This window comes from Phlebotomus papatasi, chromosome 1 (genome assembly GCF_024763615.1).
Source record: "Phlebotomus papatasi isolate M1 chromosome 1, Ppap_2.1, whole genome shotgun sequence".
Taxonomy (NCBI): domain Eukaryota; kingdom Metazoa; phylum Arthropoda; class Insecta; order Diptera; family Psychodidae; genus Phlebotomus; species Phlebotomus papatasi.
In genome coordinates this window covers 112,138,274-112,166,170 of record NC_077222.1, presented here as the reverse complement: position 1 = coordinate 112,166,170, position 27,897 = coordinate 112,138,274, and the positions used below count along the sequence as shown (strand labels likewise).

At 32.1% G+C, this 27,897-nt stretch overlaps 1 protein-coding gene across 1 annotated transcript in view; it reads left to right on the top strand.

The window, feature by feature from the left end:
- LOC129798758 (fatty acyl-CoA reductase wat-like) overlaps positions 1-27,897 on the top strand; it is a 39,012-nt gene that overhangs the window by 8,389 nt on the left and 2,726 nt on the right. The window contains exons 2-7 of the mRNA XM_055842094.1: positions 1,206-1,359; positions 1,443-1,573; positions 5,923-6,171; positions 15,875-16,020; positions 25,300-25,611; positions 27,744-27,869. Of these exons, the coding sequence (XP_055698069.1) occupies positions 1,215-1,359; positions 1,443-1,573; positions 5,923-6,171; positions 15,875-16,020; positions 25,300-25,611; positions 27,744-27,869 (1,109 nt within the window). The 5' untranslated portion in view covers positions 1,206-1,214. The remainder of the gene's footprint in view (positions 1-1,205; positions 1,360-1,442; positions 1,574-5,922; positions 6,172-15,874; positions 16,021-25,299; positions 25,612-27,743; positions 27,870-27,897) is intronic.

Here is a 27,897-nt window from a genome sequence, read left to right as displayed (position 1 = left end):
ATCAGGAATTTTTCTGACGTTACAGGTATTTGAATTGCACCCAGTGAGTTTCACTGCACTTTTGATTCCACGGGGCATGGGACTGACAATCCCATCCCTTGTATACGAAAAAATAATAATGGACGTTCCGAACTCCCCTTTTGCGGAAAGGCCTGAGTACCTCTATGGAACGATGTGCCAGCATTATTATTATATTAAAAAAAATCTTGAATGCGTCTCGAATCAACCATTACTTTCAAATGATATGTCTCAAAATTTGACAGCAATCGAGTCATTTGGTCCTTATGTTACACCTAAATATTAAAAGTACCTAAACCAAGTGTTTTTTTAATGGAAAATTCCTAGTTTCGTTTCTACTTAAGAAAACGATAACTCAAACTAAATCCATGCTAAATATATATTATCCGGACTCTTCATCGTTAATTAGAATGATCCAGATTCGGTTTTCAGACTTTTAGTTTGGCAGCACAAACAAAAATGGTGTTATGCCGAAAAATCAATTAATTGTGTTGAATGGCCCTAAAGTGGAATTAAGTGAGGTAGTTAAGCTTACAAGGATGTAGTATAACCGTTTGTTTAACATTCAACATTCTACATTATATTTTGGGTGTATTTTGTAAATAAAGTCTTAGCGCAATGGCTTAGCATTTGCGTCCTTTGAGCCAAAACAATAAGCCAAAAATGAAGCAAAATTGCATGAAATTGGATTTGAACTGGTCCTTTAGCCACCATATTCGCAAGACAGAACTCAAGGGAGTTTTACCCGAATAGATGGCTCCCTGATTAGTGATTTTACATAAATTACGGACTTTGAATTAAGAACGTTATCGAGAGACTCCTTTTTGAACATGATAAAAAAGTTGGATAATCGTTGGATAATCGTTGATAACGCTCTATCAACTTTCATCGGTATTCTTTTGATAAATAAAATTGAATTCAACCAAAAAAAATTTTTCTTATCCTACGGAGTTATTGAATGACCTGTTGTATTACAAACATTTATTTCGTCAGTCAATGTGTAAATTTCCGTTTCACTTCACGAACAGTTAAAATAAAATATATTATGCGAAATAAAAGAAGTGCTTATAGCCATCTCATATTTTTGACCCCAAAAAATACACAGAGCCTTATGAATCATAGAAGACAAAGAGAAAGAGACTCTTTTTTAACACTGTATTCCTCTGCTTTCATAATGCTCCACCAAGATCATCACAATGGACATTGTAGCGAGGAAGAATGAGGAGAACCTAAAAATTTCAAGAGAACTGGAATTTAGACAGATTTCACGGGACACAAATGACAGATCGACAATACAAAATTTCTACCATGGGAAGAATCTATTTATCACCGGAGCTACAGGTATATGTCATAAATAGGTCAAATCAGCTAATTAAATATTCAAAATTTTGAACTTAAAATCACATATTTACCAATATTTGCAGGTTTCATGGGAAAAATTCTCATTGATAAACTATTAAGATCATGCACAGATATTGAAAATATCTATATTCTTGTACGGCCCAAAAAAGGAAAAGATATTCACACCCGCATTGAAGAAATATTTGATGATCCGGTAAGTGACTTTTGATCTTTTTCAACGCATATACATCTTTCTACAACACCACAAGTAGCAGTAATCTTAAATTACACGGATTTTTCTTTATATTTTACGTAAAAAAGCAAATTTATTTTGTTGGAATGCGATACAAAATTTAAAAGCGCAAAAAAAATTTATAAGGAGACTTGTTCAACATTTTCAATAAAGAAGCTTTGTTATCGTGATAAATTTAAATGTAAGTGCATTTTTGCAATAGAAAACTTGTAGCCAATAGAATGCAAAAAATATACTATTATATAGAAACAGGGTTAAAGACAAAAAATTTTAACCCTCTAACGTTTAAGAGTCATAGCATCACAAAAATCATATTTACATGAACAATAAAGATTTTATTTATTTAAAAGTGCTATAGTATCCTCGGTTATAGTCTTACTACAGTAGAGTCTCGCTATAGTCCATATTTGATTCCAGATTTGACACTTGGGTCGCACTATAGTCCATGTCATTTTTTAAAATTATCAACGAATTTTAGTATTGAAATTGCTCGACGGCTTCCACTTTCTTTGCGATTGTGGTACTTGTCATCGCTTTCTTCATTATGGATCACAATTATCACAACTACTCAATTAAGTTTGCCAAAAATATTGAAATAATTATGACAACATTTCATGTTGCGTACTAAAAAAACATAACCTAACTTAAAATCAGTGTTTTGAAATCAACGGTCGATAAATTGTGGACTATAGCGGACTATAGAGCGATGGCCTATAGCGGAACTCTACTGTAACATCTTTTGAAAGTTTGAACTCATTTTGACTCTTCGATTAGTTGCTATCCCCAGTTTTGTGTGACAGATTAGAGAACAAGTAGTAAAAGTTTTTGTGCAAAAAAAATCATTTACAAATTCAAGAAAAATACAGACTTAAAATAATATGATTGAAATAAATTTTTTTTTTACTTAAAGGTAGGGTAAATGTCCTAATTCAAAGCCATTTCCAGACGCTTTAAATTTGACAGAAGATTCAACACATTAAGTTCATATTTTTTCTGAAGAGAATTACATAAATTTGCTCATTGACTCTTCTAGAATGTTACTGTTTAGTGAAAATTCTTTAGATATCATCATACAAGAAAAATACGCAAGTGTAAAATGCTTCTATTGGAAACATATTAATCCAAATAGAGACAAGGGAAAGTTTCTAATTGGAGACAAAAAGTGTAAGTGAAACCGCGACGAAAGGCTTCCAAAACCTTGTTGAGTTGCTCCTGAGTGCAGGATTTGTTCTTATTCCTGGTCTTTTCTCCTTTCCCATCTAAAACAATAAGAAAATTTCTCAAAAAAAAATCATATTTCCGGGGTTTCCTATTGAAGCATTTGCAGACACTTCAGAAAAACCCTTTTTTTCACGAATTAGGTAATTATTTCCTTTGAAAACTTCACGTGCCATTAACAATAAAGATTAGCAATTAATTTAACTAAAATTAGCCAGAAATATGACATAAATGTTAAACAAAACGAATAAACAACAGTCACTTTATTGTGTTTTTCATTGGAAAACATAGTCGATCTATGAAAAATTCAATGGTGAAAAGGTACACTTTTAATTTTTCTGAGAAATTAACAAATTAAAATTTGTGAATATGAATGGATATTCGCTTTATTTGGAGCCAAATCAACTAAATAATGAAACTAAGATATAAAAAATATATGAATATAGTAATTTAGTAATGTATTTATCATGAAAACAGTGACGTTTCCATTTGGAGTAGAGAAAAATTACCATTTGGAGCACGTTTTGAATTAGCTTAATTTACCCTATGTCGTTCTACTTTGTAAATTTTAATTTAGAAAATTGAAAGAAATAAAATTGTAAGTTTAAAAAGCGACAAGACAAGAGTTTCATTTTTTTTATTTTTTGCATTTTACGCCTAAACTAAAAAGATAATGAAGAACGGATGGTATTTTTGATTTTATTGGACCATAATTAGTCAAGAAAAAATGTCTTACTACTTTTTCTGTGCATATTTAAAAGTTGGACTTTAGAGGGTTAAGTTGTCTTAAAATAAATAAAGAAAATATAAAAAAAGTATACGAAATATTCAACACTAAAAATGTTTATAAGAAACTTTAATACATGAATACTAAAAAGTGGATCTTAAAAATGAAAATAATTTTCTTTTTCTAATAAAATGTCATTTAATTTACACTTAATGCTCAACTTTACAAAAGATTTTTTCTATCATAACAAAATTGAAGTTACAAATCATCTTTTTATTTAGTTTCTTGAACATTCTTATAATATGGCATAGTAACAAAAGAAACTTGAAAATAACAAAGCAAATTAGAGAAAACAGCAATTTTAAAATATTTTTATGGGTTACATATCATAAAATTTATTGTATTGTCTGTGCAATTTATAAAGAAACTTTTTGGAAATATTATATAAACAATATAACAGAATATAAAATTTATGACAAGGTTTTATTAGTATCACGTATCACTCACATAATAGGCAGTTGTTATAGAAATTATTAATATTATTAGTAGGCGCAAAATTTTATCATTTTTCTCAAATTTAGCAAAGCCTACTAAAATCTTCGATCTTGTAAAATGAAATATGTCATTCATATTTGTCTGCTTTACTTTCATTCTATATTTCTTTCGTCTACCACAATTGTGAGTTCGAGTTCCGCCCGGTGCAAATGATTCAAACGTCTGAAATGGATATATTTCTCATTGTATACTGAATAATGTACAAAATTTTAAAAATAGCCTAGTACATAAAAATAAATATAAATAATAAATAATAGTGATACATATCTTCATCATGAAATGAAAATGACTTACACTGACTCTTTTCCTCCGAGTAAAAGCATTGCTTTCATAACGAGTGGCCCAGAAAACTTTTCTCAGTTAAGGCCTCTACACATTGGGAGCAATTTTCGTCAAAAATTGCATTTTTGACAGAATTTTGACAGTTCTGCTTACAGCAGTGCAGGCAATTTTCTTCAAAAATGCAATTTTTGAAGAAAATTGCTCCCAATGTGTAGAGGCCTTTATCTAAACTTATAACAACAAAAAGGTTCCACCTTGAAGAATTCACAAAAAATTATTCAAATCCCATTTATTCCATAATACAAGTAGGAAGATGATAATTTTCGCACAAAATTTCAAACAAATATTTTTCGTCTCAATGGACCATAAGAAATACAGATGTTGATATTTGCCTTCTAATTTAATTAGACCATTATACTTAAACAATTTAACAAAAATTCTCTGAATACTGATTCGTATTTGCTGAGTAACTTTATTATTATAAAACATCAAATGTTTATAATTCCAAAGGAAACTTCACAATTATATGCTGAAAATAGTTTAACCCTTTAAAGATGTGAAAGTCAAAAATTGAGAGTCAGAAAAAAAGATTTTGCTAGCACCCTGAATCTTTTCAGAAAAAAAGAGCAAAACATAATTTTAGTTGGTCGTAAGAAGAAAAAAATGTGTGTCGTTCGCTGGCGACCGAATTGTCCTTAAAAGCAATGCAAAATGATTTACATCCTACAAATTATAGTAATTAGCAAAAATTGACGCACGTGAACTGACATACCTATGAATTTACAAATATATATATTATTTATTTTCGATGGAGTGCACCGTGCACGAGAGTATCACTTTGTGAGTATCAGTAAATGTTAACCCCTGTCTGATAAAAAAAAAAACATTACAGCACATAAAAAGCATTAGAGTACATTAAAGTTATGAGTTAACGTATTAGTAATTATTGTAACTTCGATATTACCTATATCAGGAATTCTTGTAACAATATGTAAATACATAGATTTTCTGATTTAGGTGACGAGTAGACAGATAGTTTTCAGTTTTTCGATACCTTCGATACCTTTTAGATCAACACATCTTTTCTTAAGGCTCTACCACCTACTATATGAATAAAAGTCCAAGTTTGAAGTGTTTTCTCATTTTATTTTTTTTACAAAGTTTTCTTCACGTGTTTAGTATTTCCAAATATGCTATGACAATTTCTTATCCAAGAGACAAAACGCTTTGACAACATTCTTTTTTAATATTCCTAAAATTAAGTAAAACTTGCATGTTTGCTATAGATAGAAAAATAATAAATAAATAAATAAACGAATAAATTTATTTATTTTGATTGTACTAGACCAGTAAAAATGCCTCATAGCTATAGTAGTAGCATAGTGATATTAATAGTAATAACGCTGCTGATAAACTACCTTAACCGATCTATTTTGTTCATCTTCTTTTGATTGACCGATTGTATGATATACATATTTATACATACATATATATATACATATATACATATATACTATTTTGTGAACAGGTTTTCAACAAATTAAGAGATGAAGTGCCTAAGTTTCGACATAAAATTGTTGCAATACCAGGCGATTGTGCAATAGCCGGTCTCGGGCTGAAGTTGACAGATCGGCAGACGCTAATCTCCAACGTGAACATTGTCTTCCATGCAGCGGCCACGGTTCGCTTCGATGAGAAACTTAAACTGGCGGTCGGCATCAATGTCCACGGTACACGAGATATGCTCAATCTCTGCCAGCACATGAAGCAATTGAAGGTAAGGGAAAGAAAGGGTCCACGCCCTCCTAACATCAATCACTATGTACTTCCTCGCGCGTCAGAGGAGCGTCCGCGCTCTTCGCGGCCTTGACACATTTTGCCTGGTCACGATGGTAGAAACGCGAGATGGGGACAAAAGCCATATCCATAATATCTCAATCGTGGTACGATATTTGGACAGACTTTCATCGGTGTGTTGAGAAAGTCTCTCTTGCGCCCAAACATTATCACTCCAAGAAAAAAACACTATAAGGTGAATCGCCATTAAAGATGGTGTGGTAAAAATTTAAACAGACATCTGCGCTTTAGGCATCGAACAGCACACAGCACCGAAAATATTTTGTTTTTATTTTCACCTTTTACATCATTCTCTTTCATGAAATAGTCAGTTACACAATATTTCGAATGTATGCGACAATCGTTCATCGTGTGCTACATTATCAGGGCTGTAGTTGGGAAATTAATTGGTTCTTTGGGACAAGTGTACTCATTTAAAGAGATATCATCATCCATAGAAATTCCACAGCGTCATCGGGTCATCCCAAAAGGCAAATATCTCGCTTAAAAAAATATGAAGGTAAACACGTGGTGACCGATCTTGATCATGGTCGGGCGTCCAACGCGAAAAAGGAAAATGAAAGCGCTAGGAAATCCCCAAGAATTAACTTAAGGACCGATGCGATTTCAAAATTATAAAAACAAGGCTGAATATCAGAGAAAAAGATTATTTGATTGCTCGAAGCTCGAACCAAAAAGTGCAATAAATTCCATTGATCGACGAATTACACTTTAGAATATTTTGCGAATCATCAATGTGATCTTAATTTGTCCTCGTCGTCAATAATTTGATTACCAGTAGATTTAATATTTTTTAAACTTCATACTTCTTCCTTTCTTTTTTTTTACTGATTAAACTCAAAGAGAAAGCAGTATATATATAATTTTAAAACACCCACGTTTCTATAGACTTTTAAGTCGTAATTGATTTTCCTCCCCTCTCTTTTCGGTTTGGCTTCTTCTATTTTTACTTAATAGATCCTTCGAAAGAAAATTTCCACATTTTAGTCATGGAGAAAACTAACGCTTAAATGACTCGATAGGGAGATAACTTCCTTCCGGAAGCTACTTGCTATGTAGTAAATATTTACGGGTAAGCTTGAAAATTACGATTTTTTAAATTCTCAAATAAATAATTGGTTTTATTTTTTTTTTATACATAATATTTTTTTAAGCAAAACCCTTTTGCCAATAAAAACCACAATATTCATACGTAAATATTTTTCATTAGGGCGAAAAATATCATTCATTGGTATTGTCAGAAAAATTACTTAAATTTTTGGGCAATTTTTGTCCCTATCGTTCATAGAGGCAAAAAATACAAGGAATCAGACTCTGTTGGATTTTCCAAGCTTAGATGTTTTTTTTTATATCTTCTAGTTTTTTTTGCTAATTTTGTTTATCGGTTTCATTTTAATTGTTGATTTTCGGTCAACGAGAAGTGTCTCGTCCTTAAAGGGTTAAGATAAACAAAAAATATTTTTCTAAGAATCTTAGAAAACTATTCATATTTTATTTAGTGAGGAAATGAGAGTATAATTTTAATTAACATTTAATCATCAACATTACAAGCTTTTGAAAGCTTCAATAGAACCATTAAAAAACAGATAACTTTTCAATGATTATAGAAAATCCATTGTTCCTATATTATGCGGAACATCTCAATCATCTTTAATAGGTTTTAAGTAAATAGTGTTTTCAAAGTCTGTTAGATTCGAGCACTCTGCGAATTTCCCTAATCGGTCTTTTTTTTGTTGATTGCCAAAAAATATGCACGATTCAAATTGAGTCATTGCCATGAATTTCACTCGCTTGGAACCCACTGAATAAAAAATGATGACGCCTCCTCTCTCTCATCTCGACACACATTTTAAGTATTCAGCTGCATTGTCGCTGCGCTACCTATACGTATAAACCCAAATATTATAGATATTTGATACATATTTTTATCATGGAGAAATGTATTGGGAATCCTGGTCAAAGTTTGGTTGTGAATGTATGTGCCGGTGAAAAATTATAATATATATTTTATGTAATAATACTAACATATGGCAACGTAACGCGAATTACTGCTGCTTATGTCACATATAGTATCAACACTATAGTATAAGACTTCTCAATGATCAATGAGTTTGCAAGGGAAGTTTTTTTTTGCAATTCTCAATATTAGTTCATGGATACATCCGAAAGCCTTGCATTTGATCCCGATTTGTAGTCCAAGGATTTGCCAAATTAGCCAGATAAGTGGTCGATTGGGCCCAATTGAAGGCCATACAATGTGTCTTTTTTTTGCATAAAATGATTGATTGAATTTTGGCAAAATTAGTTCAATACCTAATACCCAATCTTGTTTTACAAACGCTTTGCGTCTTTCCATTGTGATGAACGAAAATTCTACACAGCAAAATTTGAGAAAAAAATTAAACATGCGATTGTGTGACCATCGTATTTTTAAAATAAAAAAGAAGTCATTTAGAAGAAAGTTGCGAACAAAAATCAGTGACCTTCTGTAATGGGAAAACTAAAGAGTACAGAAATGATCAATTCACCTTGAAAAATATTTCAAATCGATATCTGTTTATGCATAATTAACAGTGTGTGATATATTCATGAAAGAGATGAAAAAGAAAATTAATAAGAAACAAATTTCTACTTGCTGATCGATTTAGCAAAATTTAAATTTACTTGTCCATCCCTTAAGTGATTTTTCAAATAATGCAATGTGTGCTAAAGATATGTTTCAAATTTTATACAACATTTTCAGTAAATTAACAACGTGGAAAATTTGTCGAGTGAAGCTCTTACGAGAAATATTCTTTGAGAAATAAATTCAATAAATGATAAAATCTTTAAAGTGGAACACAAAAAAGTATTGGAAATATGTGTTAAATTTGTTGTAGACACCATTCAATAGTATTTCCTCATAATGTGGATGCTGCTTTCGTCCTGTTCTTGGCACAAGGTGCTGCATATTTTTACTGCTAGAACTTTACAGAAGGAGTATAATGCCTCAATTTTTCATCCTTCAAATTTCTACCTTGCATCCTCCGGAAACAACTTTTCTTAATGTAATCTTTGCATTTCAGACGATTTCTGAGAAATGACGTCCACGATGTCACATTGTCAAAAATACACCTCAGGAGTAATAATTGAATTTCGAATAAAAATTTGTTAGTGGTTCAGAACCGATTGGAACCGGTTCAGTTTTATCGGAAATTCCAAAACCTTTCCAACTTGCCGAAATATAATACAATTCGGACGAGAAATTCGCTCTCTAGAGGCTTTTAACATTTAATATTGAAAAACCGTTATTAGTAATGATTCAAAGCATATCTAAAAATTTAAAAAAATCGCACGACGCATTTTCCAGCAATACCAAGAAAACGAGGTTTTGGAAGATCAGGAGGGAGGGATGAGATGAAATAAAGGACATGTTAACAATTCTTGGGTTGACTTTTGGGGGATAAAAAGTGCCATGTCTCTATTTCTAACCGTTTGGCATCCAAAGTTAACGACAGCCGGACAGATTTCTAAAATTCTACTAAAATCTAACCTCATAAGGGGTAAGGAGTAGAAATATGTATATAACTCAACATCGAGGGATTATAGTGCTATCTCCGTGGAGTTCGGGCAGTAAAATTGGAAATATAAAAAAATAACCATCATCAATGCGGTAAGGTAAAGTATCCTAGACTCGACCGTCCGCCTCCTGACTCGATCACCCTGGATTAAGTCGACCAGTGGAAATATTTATTCAATTTATTTACATTTTCAATAATATATTGCGAATGGTTCAACACGTTGAACATTATAGCGTCAATTATTCATAAATAATACGAATCACTTGGAATTTTATAGAAATTGGCCATAAAACACTGAAAAAATCATAAAAAGGCGAAGCGTGAAAGTATTTCTTAAATAAAAAATCACAATTTTTCAGAAAATTATGGTATACTTCTTGATATTCTTGATTTTTTTCTTAAGGAGTTACTTCAATTTTATTGATCTTACAGATTATTGAAAATTCAAATTTTGAGTCTAATCGCAAGTTGAGGACTTTTTCTTTATTATTGTGCAACAATTTTTGCTCCATGATTAAGTTAAATAGTTAAATATTAATTTTATGTCTTAAAATTGAAGGTGCATTTCAAATATCATGTACCTCAATCCGACCAGTCGACGAATCATAGTAAAGTAAGAGAAACTTTTTTCACTTAAATGTTTTTCCACTTTTGCAACAATTCATAAGGGTAAATTTCCTTATTTTATTTTAATGATTAACTTAATTTTGAGTATCATATCAAGTAAAGGAAAAAAAATCAAAGTTAACCCTTTAAGGACGATTGGGTCACCGGTGACACAAAAATTAAATTTTTCCTACGGCCATCTAAAGTCATATTTCGCTCTAAAAAGGCGGAAAAATGATTTTTTCTGACCCCAATTTTAAACCTTTTTCTCGTCCTTAAGGGTTACATCCATGAATTTTATTATAGTTTCGTGGTTTAATTAATTTTAAGAAAAAAGGGGTGGCAAAGCGTCTCAGGTTTTGCGAAATGCTCGGACTCGTGACTTAGATACTATACCTCAAAAGTACTTTCGCATCACATATCATTCACTGGTTCTCAACCGATGTAAACCAATTTAAAAATCGGAAGAAATACCCGGTATTAGGGAATGATTTAATGGAAAAAACGTTATTAGGAATGATTCAACGGTATTGTCGTTTCAGGGCGATATGTCCGTATTAGGGTAATCTCTAAAACCTCTAAAACATATCCAAAAAAGAAAAAAAAATCGCACGACGCGTTTTGAGCAATCCCAAAAAACATGTTTTTGGAGGGGAAGGGGAGGGATGGGGGGAAAATGAAGGTCATGTTAACGATCCTTGGGTCGACTTATGGAGGGTCCCCTGAAGGTCCCAAGTCGCTATCTCTAACCGTTTGGCCTCTAAAGCTGGCGACAGCCGGACGGACAGACGGACAAACAGCGTGACGACATTTCTCAGAAATCGTTTGAAACGTGAAGATTTGTTGACAAAAGTGGTCTCCGGGGGATGGAAGTTGGAAATTTTGAAGGAGTGATAAAATCGAGGGATTATATATACTGCTCTCTCCGTGGAGTTCGAGCAGTAATAGGTGTGATTTGTGTAGGAATTTAGGAATCACATCTATGGATGGCCGAGTAGAGGAATCCCAGGCTGTCGAGAAAAGGCCTCTGATATCAAAATGGTTGAGTATAGAGGAACACTTCGCATTTATAAAACATTTTAATTTTTTTGTAATTGAAAGTTATATTGAGACTAAATGAAGTTTACAACTAGATAGATAAAGATCTATCTATTCTATCGTTTTAGGTAAAAATCCTATCAAAATCTCAAATAATAACTATTTTTTCATAGGTTTTTCACAAAATCTATCATTAGGTGGACGACGTAGGGTACTTTACATTAATTTGTAAATTTGTTACATTTAGGCTTAAATATTTACCAAAGGATTGTGGCATACTTATGGACTGTCCATACTTATGGTCTCCTCGCATAAACCTACAATTTTCGATGAATGAATTCGAAGAACCACAAAATTAAGAATATTTGTTCTTTATGATAGCTCATCAGTATTTTGTGGTTCTTCGAAATTACTTTGTGACAAAAATTTCGATGAGGCCATAAGTAATGCCGTGATCCTATAGCAAATAGTAAGAGATTTGCAAAAAAATATTCTAGATTCCTACAAACTTCTACTTTACGATTATATATATAAAAAATAGGAAAAAACTACTTTAGATAATGAGAAAAAAATTTCTCTCTAGGTCATTGGTGACTTATTCGTCTTTAAAAGGGTTAACACATAGTACCACGAGATCCATCCCCAATTGTATTAATTCTTTATAAAGTTTCGTTTCAAATAATCAAAATAGTTAAAATCAAGAATTTTAACAAATTTGGCAAGAAAGCAGGTTGTGGTCAGAAAGTGAAACTTCCACTCTATTCAATAAATATCATCAGTTAGTTGTTGTATCCCTCAAATGCACGTGCTTAGAAGGCAAAAAAGAAAAATAAGATGATCGTGAATTTGTTCACTGACAATTTGAGCAATAGGAAAAGTACCGTGTGAACAAGACAATTTTTTAAATAAACATCACATAAAATATTATTTATAACTCTGCATGAAAAAATGGCTAATTTGTAAAGAGATGAACATTAAACGGATGCTGGGTGACGACACCTTTGAGCGTTTTACTCAGAGTCCTAATAGTGCGGTAATGTGCTATTATGTTATTTGGACGTGAAAATGTTTGTTATGTTCTGTATACAGCAGTTATTGAAAAATCAATAGAAAAACACGCTTAATCTTATACTCAAGTGACATAATTGTGTGCCCAGTGTGGGATTAATTCTAAAAACAAGATTCATTCAATTTAATAAAAAACCCCTTTTCGAAAATGTTCTAATTGAATATATTGATTAGCACTTGATCGCTTAATTCAAACGTATGAATAATAAAGCTTACTGAACGATAAATGTTTTCTTCAAAATGTGAACAAAATATTTGCAACGCTTCAAAATTAATAATTTAATAATTATAAAAAAACGTCTAGCCAAAGTTCTATGAAAAATTTAAAATTTAAATGACAAGCAAAATCAATTGTATAAAAAAAATAAAAGGGACAGATAATCCTAACCGGCTTATGTAGGTGAGATTCTTGATGTGAGCTAACTCGGAATGCAAGCAAATTCAATTTTGAGCTGAAATTGGGGGGCGCCATTCAGTTATCTTGAATCAAATTCGTGAAATTATACAAATTTTGTATTTAAACCAAAATATCAAAGATTTGGATGGACGGACAGAAAAGTGATATATGAGTGAAATGCAGACCAGAATGTTCTTTATAATTTTGCAAAAGAACTTGATGTTATTGCTTGCTCAGGAGCCGAGATAAATAAGGTTATTTGTTTTTGAACTCGTTTTTTTCGCGTGGAGCGCCTCAAGTGTCCATTTGGTGAACTTCAACTAAATCAAATAATTGTTGTGTTTTGTGAGACTTTCCATTTAAAACCCTATTTTAAGTGTCTTCGGTCGAGTAGAAATAGTCAAATTGGTATCCGAGTGGTTTCAAAGTCTAATTATGGGAAAAGTCAATTTTTTCACACTTAAACGGAAAAATCGGGTAGATAGCGTAGTCTGGTCGAAAAATGATGTATGGACGAAATGTAGACACAAATGTCCTGTACAATTATGTAGAAGTAATCGTCAAGATCGGTTCAGCGACAGTCGAGATCATTGAGGTTATGTGATATTGAAATTGGTTTTTGACTGTGGCGCCCCTGGTGTTGGTCCCACAAAGTTCAAATGTTCTAGAAAGTTGTATCATTTCGTTAAGTTTGGTATTGATCGAAAGCCCTAAGGCCCAGCTATAACATACTAAAATTTGAGCCCGATCGATGCCATATGGGCGGAGCTATTGAGAAAACCAAAAAAAGGGGGTATTCAAAATGGCGGAAGGGGGATTAGGGGTGGGGGGTCAATGCACCAAGTTGTAATTTTTATCCCATATATAACCTTTGCCGAAAACCGCAAGTCGATATCTTTCTTAGTTTAGGAGCTATTAAACTCCAAAGAACGGCCGGCCGGGAACGTAACTTAGCCACCCATATATTAGTGATCAGGAAGTGATGAAACACATTTTGGCCAAATTTTAGCTCGATCGGATGACATGAAATTTTGTTAGGATTAAAGTAGGTGAGATTGTTAAAAATCTCACCTAATACACAACGTTAGGGGGTGGTGGGGCTACTTTGAGCTATGGGGCTACATTAATATCTGATTTTTTCATCTATTAGGTGAGATTCTTAATAATCTCACCTACTATAATCCTAACAAAATTTCATGTCGTCCGATCGGCCCCAAACTTTGCCAAAATGTGTTTCAGCACTTCCTGATCACGAATATATGGGGAGCTAAGTTACGTTCCCGTTACGTTAGCTAAGTTACGTTTCAAAGTTCACGAAATTCAAAAAATCATATCTCCGGTTCTATATGACTGATTTTGATGAGTGGGGGCTTAAACTAAAGATCTCACAACTTTCTAGAACATTTGAACTTCGTGGGACCAACACCAGGGGCGCTACAGTCGAAAAACCAATTTCAATATCACATAACCTCAATTATCTCGACTGTCGCTGAACCGATTTTGATGATTACTTTGAAATTATTGTAGAGGACATTCGTGTCTACATTTCGTCCATACATCATTTTTCGATCAGACAATGCGATATGTCCGATTTGTCGTTTAAGTGTGAAAAAATTTATTTTTCCCATAATAACGCTTTGAAATCACTCAGATGCCAATTTGACTGCCTCTACTCCACAAAGACACTTAAAATATGGTTTTAAATGGAAAGTCCCACAAAAGACAACAATTCTTTGATATAGTTGAAGTTCAACAAATGACTACTTGGGGCACTTTGGATGAAAAAACAAGTTAAGAAACAAAAAACCTCGCTTATCTTGGCTTCTGAGTAATCGATGAGATCATGTTCTATGGGAAAATTATAGAAAACATTCTGGTCTATATTTCACCCATATATCACTTTTCTGTCACTCCATCCAAATCTTTGATATTTTGGTTTAAATACAAAATTTATATAATTTCACGAATTTGATTCAAGATAACTGAGTGGCGTCCCCCAACTTCTGCTCTAAATCGAATTTGCATACATTCCGAGTTAGCTCACATTAAGAATCTCACCTACAATATGCTGACCTAGGCTTATCACTAGCTTTCTAAATGTAAAAAAATTCTTAAAATTAAGTATTTCATTTAGATCCACAATTGTTTTATCTATCCAAATTACATCATGTTAAAATCCAGTTTCCTTTTGAAATATGCGATAAAATCGTATAACAATGTAGCTCTACAGCTCAAAGTAGACTCACCTCTCCCTATATTAATTTTTTTTTTACAATTCCAATGTTGTTACGATGCCAATTCGAAACATAAATTAGAAATTATAATGAATATGATCCTCTCTGTGAATTCAGCGTGAAGTAATTTAGAGTATTTTTTCTGGGGAAATGACATCTGTAATTAGGCCGATTGAGTATTTTTTTCTTATAATTCATACGACCATTATCATTTTAATATTAATAATAATAATGCTGGCACAACATTCGATGAAGGAACAAGGACTTCCCGCAAGGGTATTTCTAAACATACATTATCATTCTTTCTTGTACGGGATGAGGTTGTCAGTCCCATGCCCGTGGAATCAAGTGCAGCAGTGAAGTTCTCTGGATACAATTTAAACACCTTTAACGCCAGAAAAATTCCTGGTGACCAAAGGGATTCGAACCCGGGACACTTGCATCATAGAACGAGTACTCTACCACTTGACCCATTGAGTGCCCGTATTCGATTTTAGCACAACTATTAATCTTCATAACAAAATATCGAAGGGTGTGATTATATATATATATATATATATATATATATATATATACGTATATATATATATACGGTTTCTATTCGTCATTGAGTTTCAAAAATATCTTTACAAAGTAAAAATTATTTTACGTATGTCATTACTTTGCATAGCATTTTAATAAGGACTTTCTCCTTCATTATTACTTTTTTATTATTTGCAGGCAGTTATACATGTTTCAACCGCCTACGCTAATTGTCATTTGCGATATATCGAGGAGAAGTTCTACAATTATCCTATCCACTTTAATGATTTGGACAGATTGATTGAAAAATTGGATGACAAATCTCTGGAGGAAATCACACCGACGTAAGTTTTCTGTTATATTTATAGCAAATGGATTTTTTCTGTCCGGGAATGGCAATAAGACACACAATTGTTGGTTCTATTCAATTATTCTGATGATTCTGGGTGCTGACTGATTCGTCTTTCAGCCGACCATCTCGAAATATGAGAGGTTGATATGATTTTTTTACTTGTGAAAGAAAACAATAATGAATGTTTTGTTCATTAAGAATTTGTCAAAAAAAAAATTTAAAAAAATTAAAAATTAAAAATTAAAACTTTTGGCAAGATTAGTGCGATTTCTCGCGAATTCTTCAGAATTGATGTGAGATTTTAAATTCAAATGGAACATTGAAACTGTTAAAACTGTATGATAAACCTCTTTGATGCAAGATTATGATCGTGTGAGAGGGGATACAATGGGATAAAGTGAGAAAGAGACCCAAAAAGGATTTAATCTAATCGACACGCGAGAATATGAGGCAACGACGGCGTGCAAAGAATTTTTTGATTAAATTTTATTATTAAATTACACACTGGAGCAGCCAGTGACCCACTTTAATCGCAACTTCCTCTTATTTATCCCTCTATTTTGATAGTTTCACTAAGCACTCTCGCACATCAATACATCATTTTAATAGTTGAATCTTGTATGGTTGGATATTATTTCTTTTGGTTTTTATATTTATTATTGTGTATGTTTTGTCCGAATCAACATTTGTATGCAGTCACTTCTCTTTCGTTACTTATTTATTTTTTCAAGAAATTTCAATATAATGTCGTTTTCTTTTAATTTACTTTACAATAAATAAAGAGTGTTCTCCTACTTTGGGTAGTAAGACATACTTTGGGTAGTTAGTGGATAAAAGAAATGGTCCTCTATCATATTGCACACCATTCCAATTTTGAGTAGCACTGAATAATTATTATCAACTTAAGATTAATGTTGTTTCTTTGCGTTTGTATTTCTCGAGAGGCTGAAAAAGTGGAAGAGGAAAAAAATTTAAATCTCATACTTACAAGCGTTCAACTCTCACTTTTCTTTGAAAGGAGTGCAAAAGAATCGCAAAAAAATGGCGGCAAAGAGTTATTGCGCTTAGCTCGTTTTAACTTATGGAAATTGGCATCCTTTTATTGGTAATTATATATATATATATATATATATATATATATATATATATATATATATATATATATATATATATATACATATATATAATTTATATAAATTAACTATAAATAAAAATCAAATTTCTTATTTATCAGACTTCAACTAGTTTTAAAATGATGTAAAGTTTGTGGACTTTATATCTCACAGTTTCTGTGATAAGTCGACTTTAAAATTTTTCAGACACTTCATTCTTTTTTCATTAATTTTCTCTTTTTAAATGAAAATTTGCATATTTCTAGCCTCTAGATTTTGAAGGACATAAAGTCAATTATCACGGAAATTATAAGAGGGATTGTTATTATAAAATATACTGATCTGATAAAACTTGCTAATTTGCTTTCATGTGAACTCATTCAAGATTTTGTTTTCTTTCCTTGTGTTATAATAAAAATATTCTATCTCTCATTTACATTTGAAGCAACTTTAGGGCTTTCAAAACACAAACATTTCTGAAAACTTTTAAAGTCGATTATCTTTAAAAGTATGACTCATGGAAGTCTCAAAATTTACATCCCGTAATACTCCTTAAACAGCTTGGTAACATTTATACTATTTTTTAACAATTTTAATAAGATTACGATTTAGTAATTATTAAACTTAATTAGCATTATTTACAAATAAAACCCCTTCAAATTTGCCTACAAATCGAATTTGCATTAAAAGAATCACATGTACCTTTAAAATTATCTGAGGCTTATCTGGCTTTACTGGCTTTACAAAATATGAGCATCAATGCATATTGCTCATTTAATTATACAGGGGAACAATATTGAGAGGCACAATTTAAATCACAAGGGCGCTTTTTGTGCGTTCGTTATAAAATATCTCTCTCATTTTTAAGAAAAAATCAATAGAGAATTAAACTAAAAAATAAATAAACTGTGCTAAAAATTCAAAGTTACTATCCAACTGCAATGAAACTCTTAACTACAGTAAATAAACAGTACAATTATCGAAGAAAACCAGTTCACCATTAATTTATTATTATTTATTTGTAGATTAATTTCCCAGTACAATTGTAAGTACATTTTGGGGCTGTATAAACTTAAATTTATGTGTGTTGAGATAGAAAATTGACATAAGTTATTTAGATCGATGGATATGTAGATAGATAGGCTGATATAGAAGTGTGCAACGAGGAAATTTACTTAAAATAATCTAAAAATTATTGTTTTAAAGAAAACATATTGATATTAGGTACGACTTCTATAGTGTTTACAAATTCGTTATAATCGGTGAGTGAAGAAAAACTTAGATTAAAGTAAGTAGTTTAAGGTTTAGGAATTGCAATAAATCTATTTCTATAATTAATATTTTTTGTTTAACATTTAAATGAGTTTGTGGGTGTATTTAAATTTTAAATATTTTGTGAATATAGATAATTCTGTATATTCTAATGATTTTCTTAATTATTTGTGGGACTTTCAATTGTTCATATAGTTTTTCGATGTTGGTGAATTTATCCAAATCAAAAAAGAATTTTGAGAGCTTTATTTTGAACTTATAGAAACTTTTTTGAGTAACTACTGGTTAGTTCCGCCCCAAATCATGCTAAGTGCGACCAGCTTTGTCACTAGGTCCGTGATGTGGTCCAGGAATCTCAGCCTACTATTAATGTGAATGCCCAGGTAGCTAACAACCGGTACTTCTTCAATAGTAGAGTCAATGCATTTGCAATAAGAATACCGGGATTAGCTTCTGGCTAATTAGTAACAAGCGGCCCACTATTGGGAAAGTCATATGTAAATTTTATACTTCGACACGATTGATTAATAATAAATAATTATAGTGACAATACTTCTCAAGTAGGCAAAACTATTGTATCTGACGTTTTTAATTGCTAATAACTTGATTGTCTATATGTCTATATATATATATATATATATATATATATATATATATATATATATATATATATATATATATATATATCTGTAGGTTTTAAGTATTTAACTAATCACCGCGAGACGATTGCTATCACATTAAATTTGCTCGTGAACTAAATTGCATATAAAATGTGCAAATTTTTGCATTAGGCAGGCACTGAGCAATTCATTCTAAGATATGTCTTTCCTCTCTTGCTTAATTGCTAAATTAGAATAAATACTGGGGCATGATTTCAAAATCAGTTTCCGCATGTTGAATTTCCAGCATTAACTCAAGAGTCTAGTTTTGTCTTGCAACACCATTTATAAGTTATTTTTACATATCACTTCAGGTAAGTGATATGGCCCAATTTGCTATAGAAATAGATAGTGAATTTTCATCTAAAAAAATTAGTCGAGAAATTCCGTGTACGATATAAATACTTCCAATCCTCTGTTTATTACCCATAGCGACAAAAAACCTGTCTTTGCAAAAAGACATCGATGTGGATCACATATATGATTACTTCAATTTCCTCCGAGTCAAGCCGATAAATAGTCCACTGTTGTAAGTTGCAATTAGGGTAGTGATGCGAATTTCTCAACGAGAGTCTCTTTTCCCCCCAATTTTGTCTCGTTTAACTTCCTTTCATCTGTTATTCTTTCATAATCACAGCTATTGTCATGCTGCAATTCAGTCAACTAACTACGATCGATCTTAACCCTAAAACAGACTCTATTATAGAGTAAAAAATAATTTCTATGACTATCGTATGTAATAGTAGAGCATTGATAATTCTAGTAAGTTTCCAACGATTATCGTAGCAAGCAAAGTTGAAAAGGAAAGCAAGTTGAATTTTCCTCCAGTTTCACTGAAATTACACAAAATTAAAGAAGAACAAGAATGAGTTCAATGAAATTCTCAATTCAATTCAATTCAATTTATTGAAAAACAATAGGACAATCTCTCCTCTATACAATTAGTATAAATTCATATTTATAGAAAGTTTAAAGTTAAAAGAAAAGAAAGTAAAGCTCATGTGGAACACGAGGAGCGCGCGGCACCCACAAATCTAAGGATAAGCTCCCTCTTGCGCTCACGAGGTAAATTATTGTAAAGAACGATTCCCTCAACAAATAGGGAGTCGCGGAGAATGCGACAACCTGAACTGGACACACGGAGATACGAAACTGCACGAAGCCCTAGTTCCCTAGTTGATGATCCAGTCACCACAAGCTCCGCAAGATACCGTGGCATACTAACACATAGTAACCGTGAGACAAAGTCTACAGCACGAGTCTCCAGATAGATAAGGAAATAGAGAAAGACCAAGAATTGAATCCACCCAAGAAGAAATATGATCAAACTTGCGGAGTCCGAAGACATACCGAACACAAGAGTTAAATGCCCTATTCAGTCAGGCCTGTGTTTCAGCGTTAGCACTGGAAAATAGTTCAGCCCCGTGTACGTGAAGAAAGGGACAATTTGTTGAAATATTTCTACGATTATCGTATTAACCCGTTCAGTCAATTTACTAGAAATACTTCAGATAGAATGTTCATATTAGAATTAGTTAGATGATTTTTTCGAAAAAAAAAATTATTTATTAAGGGGGTGCGGGGAGCCTCTGTTAAACACACGATTCAACGGTCACTGAATTTATATTCTTTACATTAATTTATTATAAACTTTAATGATTTAGCTAGAGTAACTATTCAAGAAAACAAATTGGCAAACAGAATTTACATCAGAAAAGACGATGAAGGCCAATTTTAACAAATTCGACGGGATGTCGAATTTTCTGTCCGCCATTTTGAGCAAAAATTTTACATGACCTTCCGCAAAGTAAGAAAACAATAACAAAATGTATTTTCATCTCTGCTGGACTATTTTTCCCAAGTAATTGAAGAACTAAAAATACTAAAAATCCGTTCCCAAATCATCCAAAATCACTCAATTTGCGTATGATGTGTAATACTATGGTAAGGAATGGATTAATTGTATTACACACGGTAATATAGCAATATTCATCTAGCACATTCTAAGCAAGAATATTCAAATTCAATGATCGTTTAGGAAATCCGACAAAATATTATATTTTTCCTAAGTCAAAAGATAAATTTCTCATAATTTTCTATAATTATATACATTATATAGTACCCAATAATACCGATTGATTTTTTTATGAGCTAAGTAGAATGTGTTTCAATTATAACTATTAAATAAATAAAATTTTCAACGAAAAAATCACAGGTTCTATAAGTTCCACACAATCTTATCACTGGCTTTTTTTGTTGGAAATCAGACTCCGTGTGTTAAGCGGGACTTATCTGTGTATAATATATTATATAGCATTTTACGGAGAGATAGAAGACACCTACGAATATTGAACAATACTCTCATATTTGATTTTGAGAGTTGAGAAGCGTATAGAGAGGAAAATGAAAATATCCGGGCCAAAATCAAACGGATGGTGCAATGAGCTATCCAACCATTGATCACATTTCTCAAGTTGTATCCATTGAGGAGAAGTGATAGTGTGTGATGTCAATATTTCACTTGGTGCACGATCATTTGAGTTGAATACGTAATAAATGGCTAAATCGCACGAGACACTGATTGTTTTTTTGCATTGCAAACTGCAGACATTCAGTCACATCATAAAACTGCATATAATAAAATGATGCATAATTTTATTGTTTCGTGATTAAAAAGCTGTATCTTCGATTTAAGATATTGAACTAAATCTTCCATACAGACGTCCTAACCTATCCTAATTGTAATATCTTTCAATCTGTTTATTTTTTTCGTACACATACACAGAGAATAAAAAGAGGTAATTTGGTGGTCCAAAGGGGACAACTCCTAGTGGAAATACGCCAAAAAGTTGGATAGCCTTGGCGCCTAGCCCCTTTTTGACCAAAGGAGACCATTAATAGTCACCAAGTTGGTTAGCGCCTGAGTCAACCAACATATTGTCAATGGAGACCATAATGGTCAACAAATTAGTTAACACACACATTAATCAACTCTTTGTCAAAAGTATAGTAATTTTCTCTCCTTTTGTCACCTTTTTCATTAAAAAATCATTTTTTTTCCTTCTGTTATATTCTTTATTTCAAATAACGATATGTATCACAGAGTTATTAAAATAAGTTTTTTTTTTAACAAAATCAGTTTTACAACAACTCTTCCAATCTAATACGAGTTTAAAAATTTTGTTTATTACAAATAGGCACATCACTAAAGTGTTTGGCAACTTTTGTAATAATTTTTTTGCACAGAACATAGATTTTTAAACTAGAGAAGTATTTAACATAAATCTAAAATAAACATAAAATAAAACTCACCGTTACAGAAAATTAAAAGTTTCAACCCTTTTTTTCTGTCGGGAACATCTCTGAAATTCCTTAGAAATTTGAGCCATAACCTTGCATGTACTTTGGATATTATGCGTCCACCTATTCAAGAATCCTACCAACCAATTCGTCCCTCCTACATTTGTCTAATTTTCCATGCCGAGAATAATATTCTTTGATGTTATCATTTCCTGGCACATCCATTAGAATGTCCTCCAAATGGATCGAAAACCATGTTGCTTTCGATTTACCTTGTACTGAACTGGATACATTTGGCAATGTACATGACAGTCCTTCATACACTCTTCCGGATTCAAAGTATCCGGAAAGGCTGCCTTCCACTTCTTCCACTGTGATTCAAAGATCACTCTGGTTGCGTCAGAGGGTAAGAATGCCTCAATCGGCGTTCTTTAGTATCTCCACGGTTACGTTTTTACTTTAATTAGGAAAAACAGAATTTTTTAATTAGACTCCTGAGACTTTGAGGTTATGTTTAATATATTCACCTAATAAGTCTTCGTAGAGCTCTTCCACTCCAAAATCTCTGCATAATTCCTGGAGCTCAGCATCCTATAATCTTCCTCACCAGCAAAATTATTTTTTTTTCACTTTATCTTGAATGCACAGATGTTTATTCAGAAACCACGTTCCTTTCGCTCACGCCATAAAATGAAACTAAACGTCAACTCGTAGAAAGAGACAGACATACATTTTTTGACCAAAATGAGACAATATCGCACTCCAATGGTCAACAAGTTGATAGACTGTTACTTGGACTACCCAACACGACCAATTTTTGTCTACATTTGACAATGTCCCACCTCATTTTGTCTCTCTTTGACAATTTTTGGCTTCCTTTTGTCTCCCGCCGACAAAAAGGAGACAACATCGCATACCAATGGTAATCAAATTGGTTAGTCATAAAATGAACTCCATGGGTTAACCAACTTTTGCCTCCTTTTGACAATTTTCGACCTCTTTTTATTCTCTGTGTAGTAAAAAAGATTTCAACAATAATCATTGATTTGCTTTTTCACTACGATTATTATTTTAAAATTACACAAAATTATAATTTTTGTGGAATAGAATTTTTTATGTAAAAATACAGTCATTGTTTTGTGTGTGTGTTTTTTTGTGTCTATTTAACCCTTTAACGACGAGATAGTTTTTGCTGATCGAAAAAAACAGCAATGAAAAGGAAACCTATAAACAAAACTTGTAAAACATCTTACATCTAACCTTAGAAAAGCAAACAGAGTCTGATTTGGTGTATTTTTTGTCTCTATGAACGATAGGGACAAAAATAGCTCAAAAATATAAGTAATATTTCTGAAGATACCTATGACTGATAATTTTCACTCTAACGAAAAATATTATGTTTGAGTATTGTAGTTTCCTTTTCTAGAACGTGTTTGCTTAAAAAAAAGCAGGAAGTATAAAAAATAATTAAAATTAATTTTCAATATGAGAATTTAAAAATTCGTCATTTTTGAGCTTAAATATTTATCATATAGCAAATAGGTGGAGACTTGCAAAAAAATATCCTAGATCCCTTCAACCTCCTACTTAGCAATTACGTATAAACATAAGAAAAAAAATTTAGGTATTCATGAAAAATTATTTTCTTTATGGGACACCGGTGTTCCAATCGTTCTTAAAGGGTTAAGACCTGAAATTCATAATAACGCATTGTTTAGCAACAAATAACAAGAATAACTTACTTCTATAATTGATTTTATTGTTATTTTTTGTCTAAATTTGAGAAAATTCAAATACACTAGACTCTCGCTAATTCGGCTCTTTTAAGATCGGGATACTTTTTAATTCGGGCAGCAGTTAAATTTGAAAAAAAAAGTTTGTTGACATTTTTCAAGTTTGATCTTGGTATCGAATAAAGAAAATATGCTTAAATTCGCATTGGTTTGCCTTAGTTATGATGTGTTTTTGCATTATAAGGGGATTTTTATGACATTTAGAAAGAATATGAATATGTAAATTAAATGAGTGTGCAGATGAATTAAAAAAAAATCGTTGCACTTCAAAAAGTTTGTCGCCCGAATTTCTCTCTAATTCCGATGACATTTCGGTCCCAAATGCCCGAATTTGAGAGAGTCTACTGTAAAAGTGTTGGTAAAATTCACTTATATACGGGAAACCAACCAATGGATGACGTTCCGTTAAATAAAGAGAAGAAGAAGAAGAAATTCACTTATAGTTGTACCATTGTGCACAACAATGTGTATAAATTACATAAATTGTTGTTCGAAGCTCTGGAATAAAGGCCTCTACACATTGGGAGCAATTTTCATCAAAAATTGCATTTTTGACAGAATTTTCACGTTTCTGCCTACAGCACCGCAGACAATTTCCTTCAAAAAAGCAATTTTTGACGAAAATTGTTCTCAATGTGTAGACACCTTAACTCTTTATTCCCTCTCAGAAGCCCCGAACCCATTAACACCTTCACTTTTCTCCATCAAACACCGACTGACTGCCTTCGACCTAGCGCATCCTCGTCCACCCCTTTCTCTAAAGGGGAAATAGCTCACGATGTTCAAATAATGACCGTTATAATTTGTAAAAGCCAACTTCTACAAAATAAGTATCAGTATCAGTACACAAAATTTATCATGGTATAAAACACAAATATTTTTACTGTACATATATATATATATATATATATATATATATATATATAATTTAATTTGTGATATAATTTTAATAAAACTGGAAGATTACAGAAAATAAAAAAGTGTGATGTCTATGTCCAAGGATGCAATGACATTAACCGGCAAATCTTTATAAGTGCGTCAATATGTATTTGCATATTTATATCAAAATTCTTAGATATATTTGTGAATTTATTAAATATTTAAGCAACTAATTTTTCATATAAAACTTTTGCAGAATATTGGGAAAATGGCCCAATACCTACACATTTACAAAGGCTCTTGCAGAGGATGTGGTGAGATTGAATTCAAAGGGCTTGCCAGTAGCTGTTTTTCGACCGGCTATCATAACATCAACAATAGCAGAGCCAGTTAGTGGCTGGATCGATAATCTCTATGGTCCGACTGGTGTGGTAGCCGGTGCCGGAACTGGAGTCCTCAGGACGATGCACTGTGATAAAGATATTAATGCTAACATCGTACCAGTGGACATGTGTGTAAATGCTCTAATCGCTAGCGCTTGGGATGTGGCTAAAAATCACAGTGAAAGGTAAGACAATGTTAGATCTATTAAAATTTTATCAAACATCGTGATATCGTTTATACACTATACAATAAAAACAAGATGAAATTCGCAAATAGAATTCTATTAGTTGAAATTTCGAATAACAACCACTGAAAAGATCAAATTTCAATTGAAAAGGAATGAATTAAATTGCAGAATTAGTAAAATTCAACCCTCGGCAATGACCCAAATGCAATAAATAGGGTGGGATCACCACTTTTCGCCACTTATATTGAAATCGCTATTTTTCGTGATTTGTGAAATAAATCAGCCGCAAAGTTCTTTGTATTTTTACTGTTGCTACGTATAGAGTCAAAAAATATAATTAAGGTAAAGTACCCTTACTCGACCGGGTTCCTCTAGTCGACCGGTGGGTCAATTTTTGAATATTTGATGGTGAATTTCATCAATTTCTATGAATTTGTCACTGATTCGTATTATTTAAAGAATAATTGACCTATTAATGTTAGATCATACACAAAAATTATAGCAAATATAATTAAATTGAATAAATAAATCTACCGGTAGAATAGAGGAACCGGTCGAATAAAGGGTACTTTACCTTATTCTTTTTGGATTTACAATTTTGAGCATTTTTTAGAGTAATATTTTAAGCAAGTGCATCGAATCCAATATTTCTTACCAAATATATTAACTGTCATCAAATTTCCATCAAGCAAAAAATACCTTCTTGGATAAATAATTTGTCTATTAAATATTTAATTACACTTGTGGAATAAATAAAATTTGTATTTAGTTAATTAATATTTCATTTTATATTATTTTTATACAAAAAATGACGCATGGCGAAAAAAGGGTATTTTCTGCTATTGATTTTACCACCTGTCGCCATCTATTTTTAATAGGTGACGCTTCGTAGATTCTCAGTTGTCAAATCTGCATTCTTTACTTTCTGCAATACACAGTAGCCTCTCTCTCAAATGGGCATTTGGGGCGAAATGTCATCCGGTTTATAGATAGATTTGGGCGTCAAAGCTTTTGTAAATTCCACAAAAAGCGCTCAATTATAAAGAATCACGATAAAATAGGAAGAACTGCAGCGAATTTGAGTAAATTAGCTTTATAATAAAACGTGAAAATTGTCAACAAAATTTTTCACCCGATTGAGCGAGAGTCTACTGTAGACCTATAATTTGATTTCCCAAATAAAAGTGAAGGAAAATCGTTTACAGTAATAAGGTGATCATGAGGAAAAAGAAATGCTGAATATATTCTTTTTATGACATTGCCTAGAACAATCGAGTTTGGACTTTTCAAGTGGGTGGCGAGAAGTGGTTACAAAACTGGCGAAAAGCGGTGAAAAGTGGCGATGAAGTGGTTATTTTTGCATTGTTAATAAAAATCAGTCTTTTAAGTAGTCCAGCGTTAAATTCTAGGAGTATTGTTTCCACGAATCTAGAGCCAATACATCTAAGTAGTTTTGTGTCAAATTTGAGTTATCTTGTAATAAGAGTTAAAAAGTTATAATAAAATTAATTCCTCTTTCTCCTAAACATGGCGATAAGTGGTTACTCCACCCTAGAGTTTAAACCGTATTTAATGGTACAGTAAACTGTCTCTCAATTAGCTATTTGGGGCAAAATGTCATCCGAATTATCGAGAGATTTGGGCATCAAAGTCATTGTAAATTCCAGAAAAAGCGTTCAATTATATAGAATCACGATAAAATAAGAGTAACTACAGCAAATTTGAGTAAATGTGCTTAAAAATCAAATGTAAAAATTGTCAACAAAATTTTTCGCCCAATTGAGAAAGAGTTGAATTGAGTGGGAGTCTACTGTATTTACTTGTGGGTTAACGATACTTCCTTTACTTCTCCTGTCTTGTTTTTTAAGTCTATTTTGCATTGTGAACTTTACCAATTTCTAATTTATGAATGTGAAGTATTTGTTGTAACCTAATTATATTTACCTAATTACCTAATTATACTTGTTTATTTCCTATAATTAAATATTATCTTTACTAATTTATTTTGTGTTATTCGAACTTTTTAATATTATGTAGTTTGCACAGCCCCAGATCTCAGCCGTATAACTTATAATAGAGAATCATTAGTTTATTAGAGAGACATTAATAAACCTTTTTTTTAATTGTAGCATTGAACAGAAGAATGTACCAATATTTAATTATGTTTCATCTGTGGAGAATCCCCTGACTTGGGGCCGTTTTACCGAGTTAAACATTAAGTTGGGTTTTGAGTATCCTTTCTCAAGTGCAATCTGGTGAGTGTCCCTCAGTAGCTAAATTTAT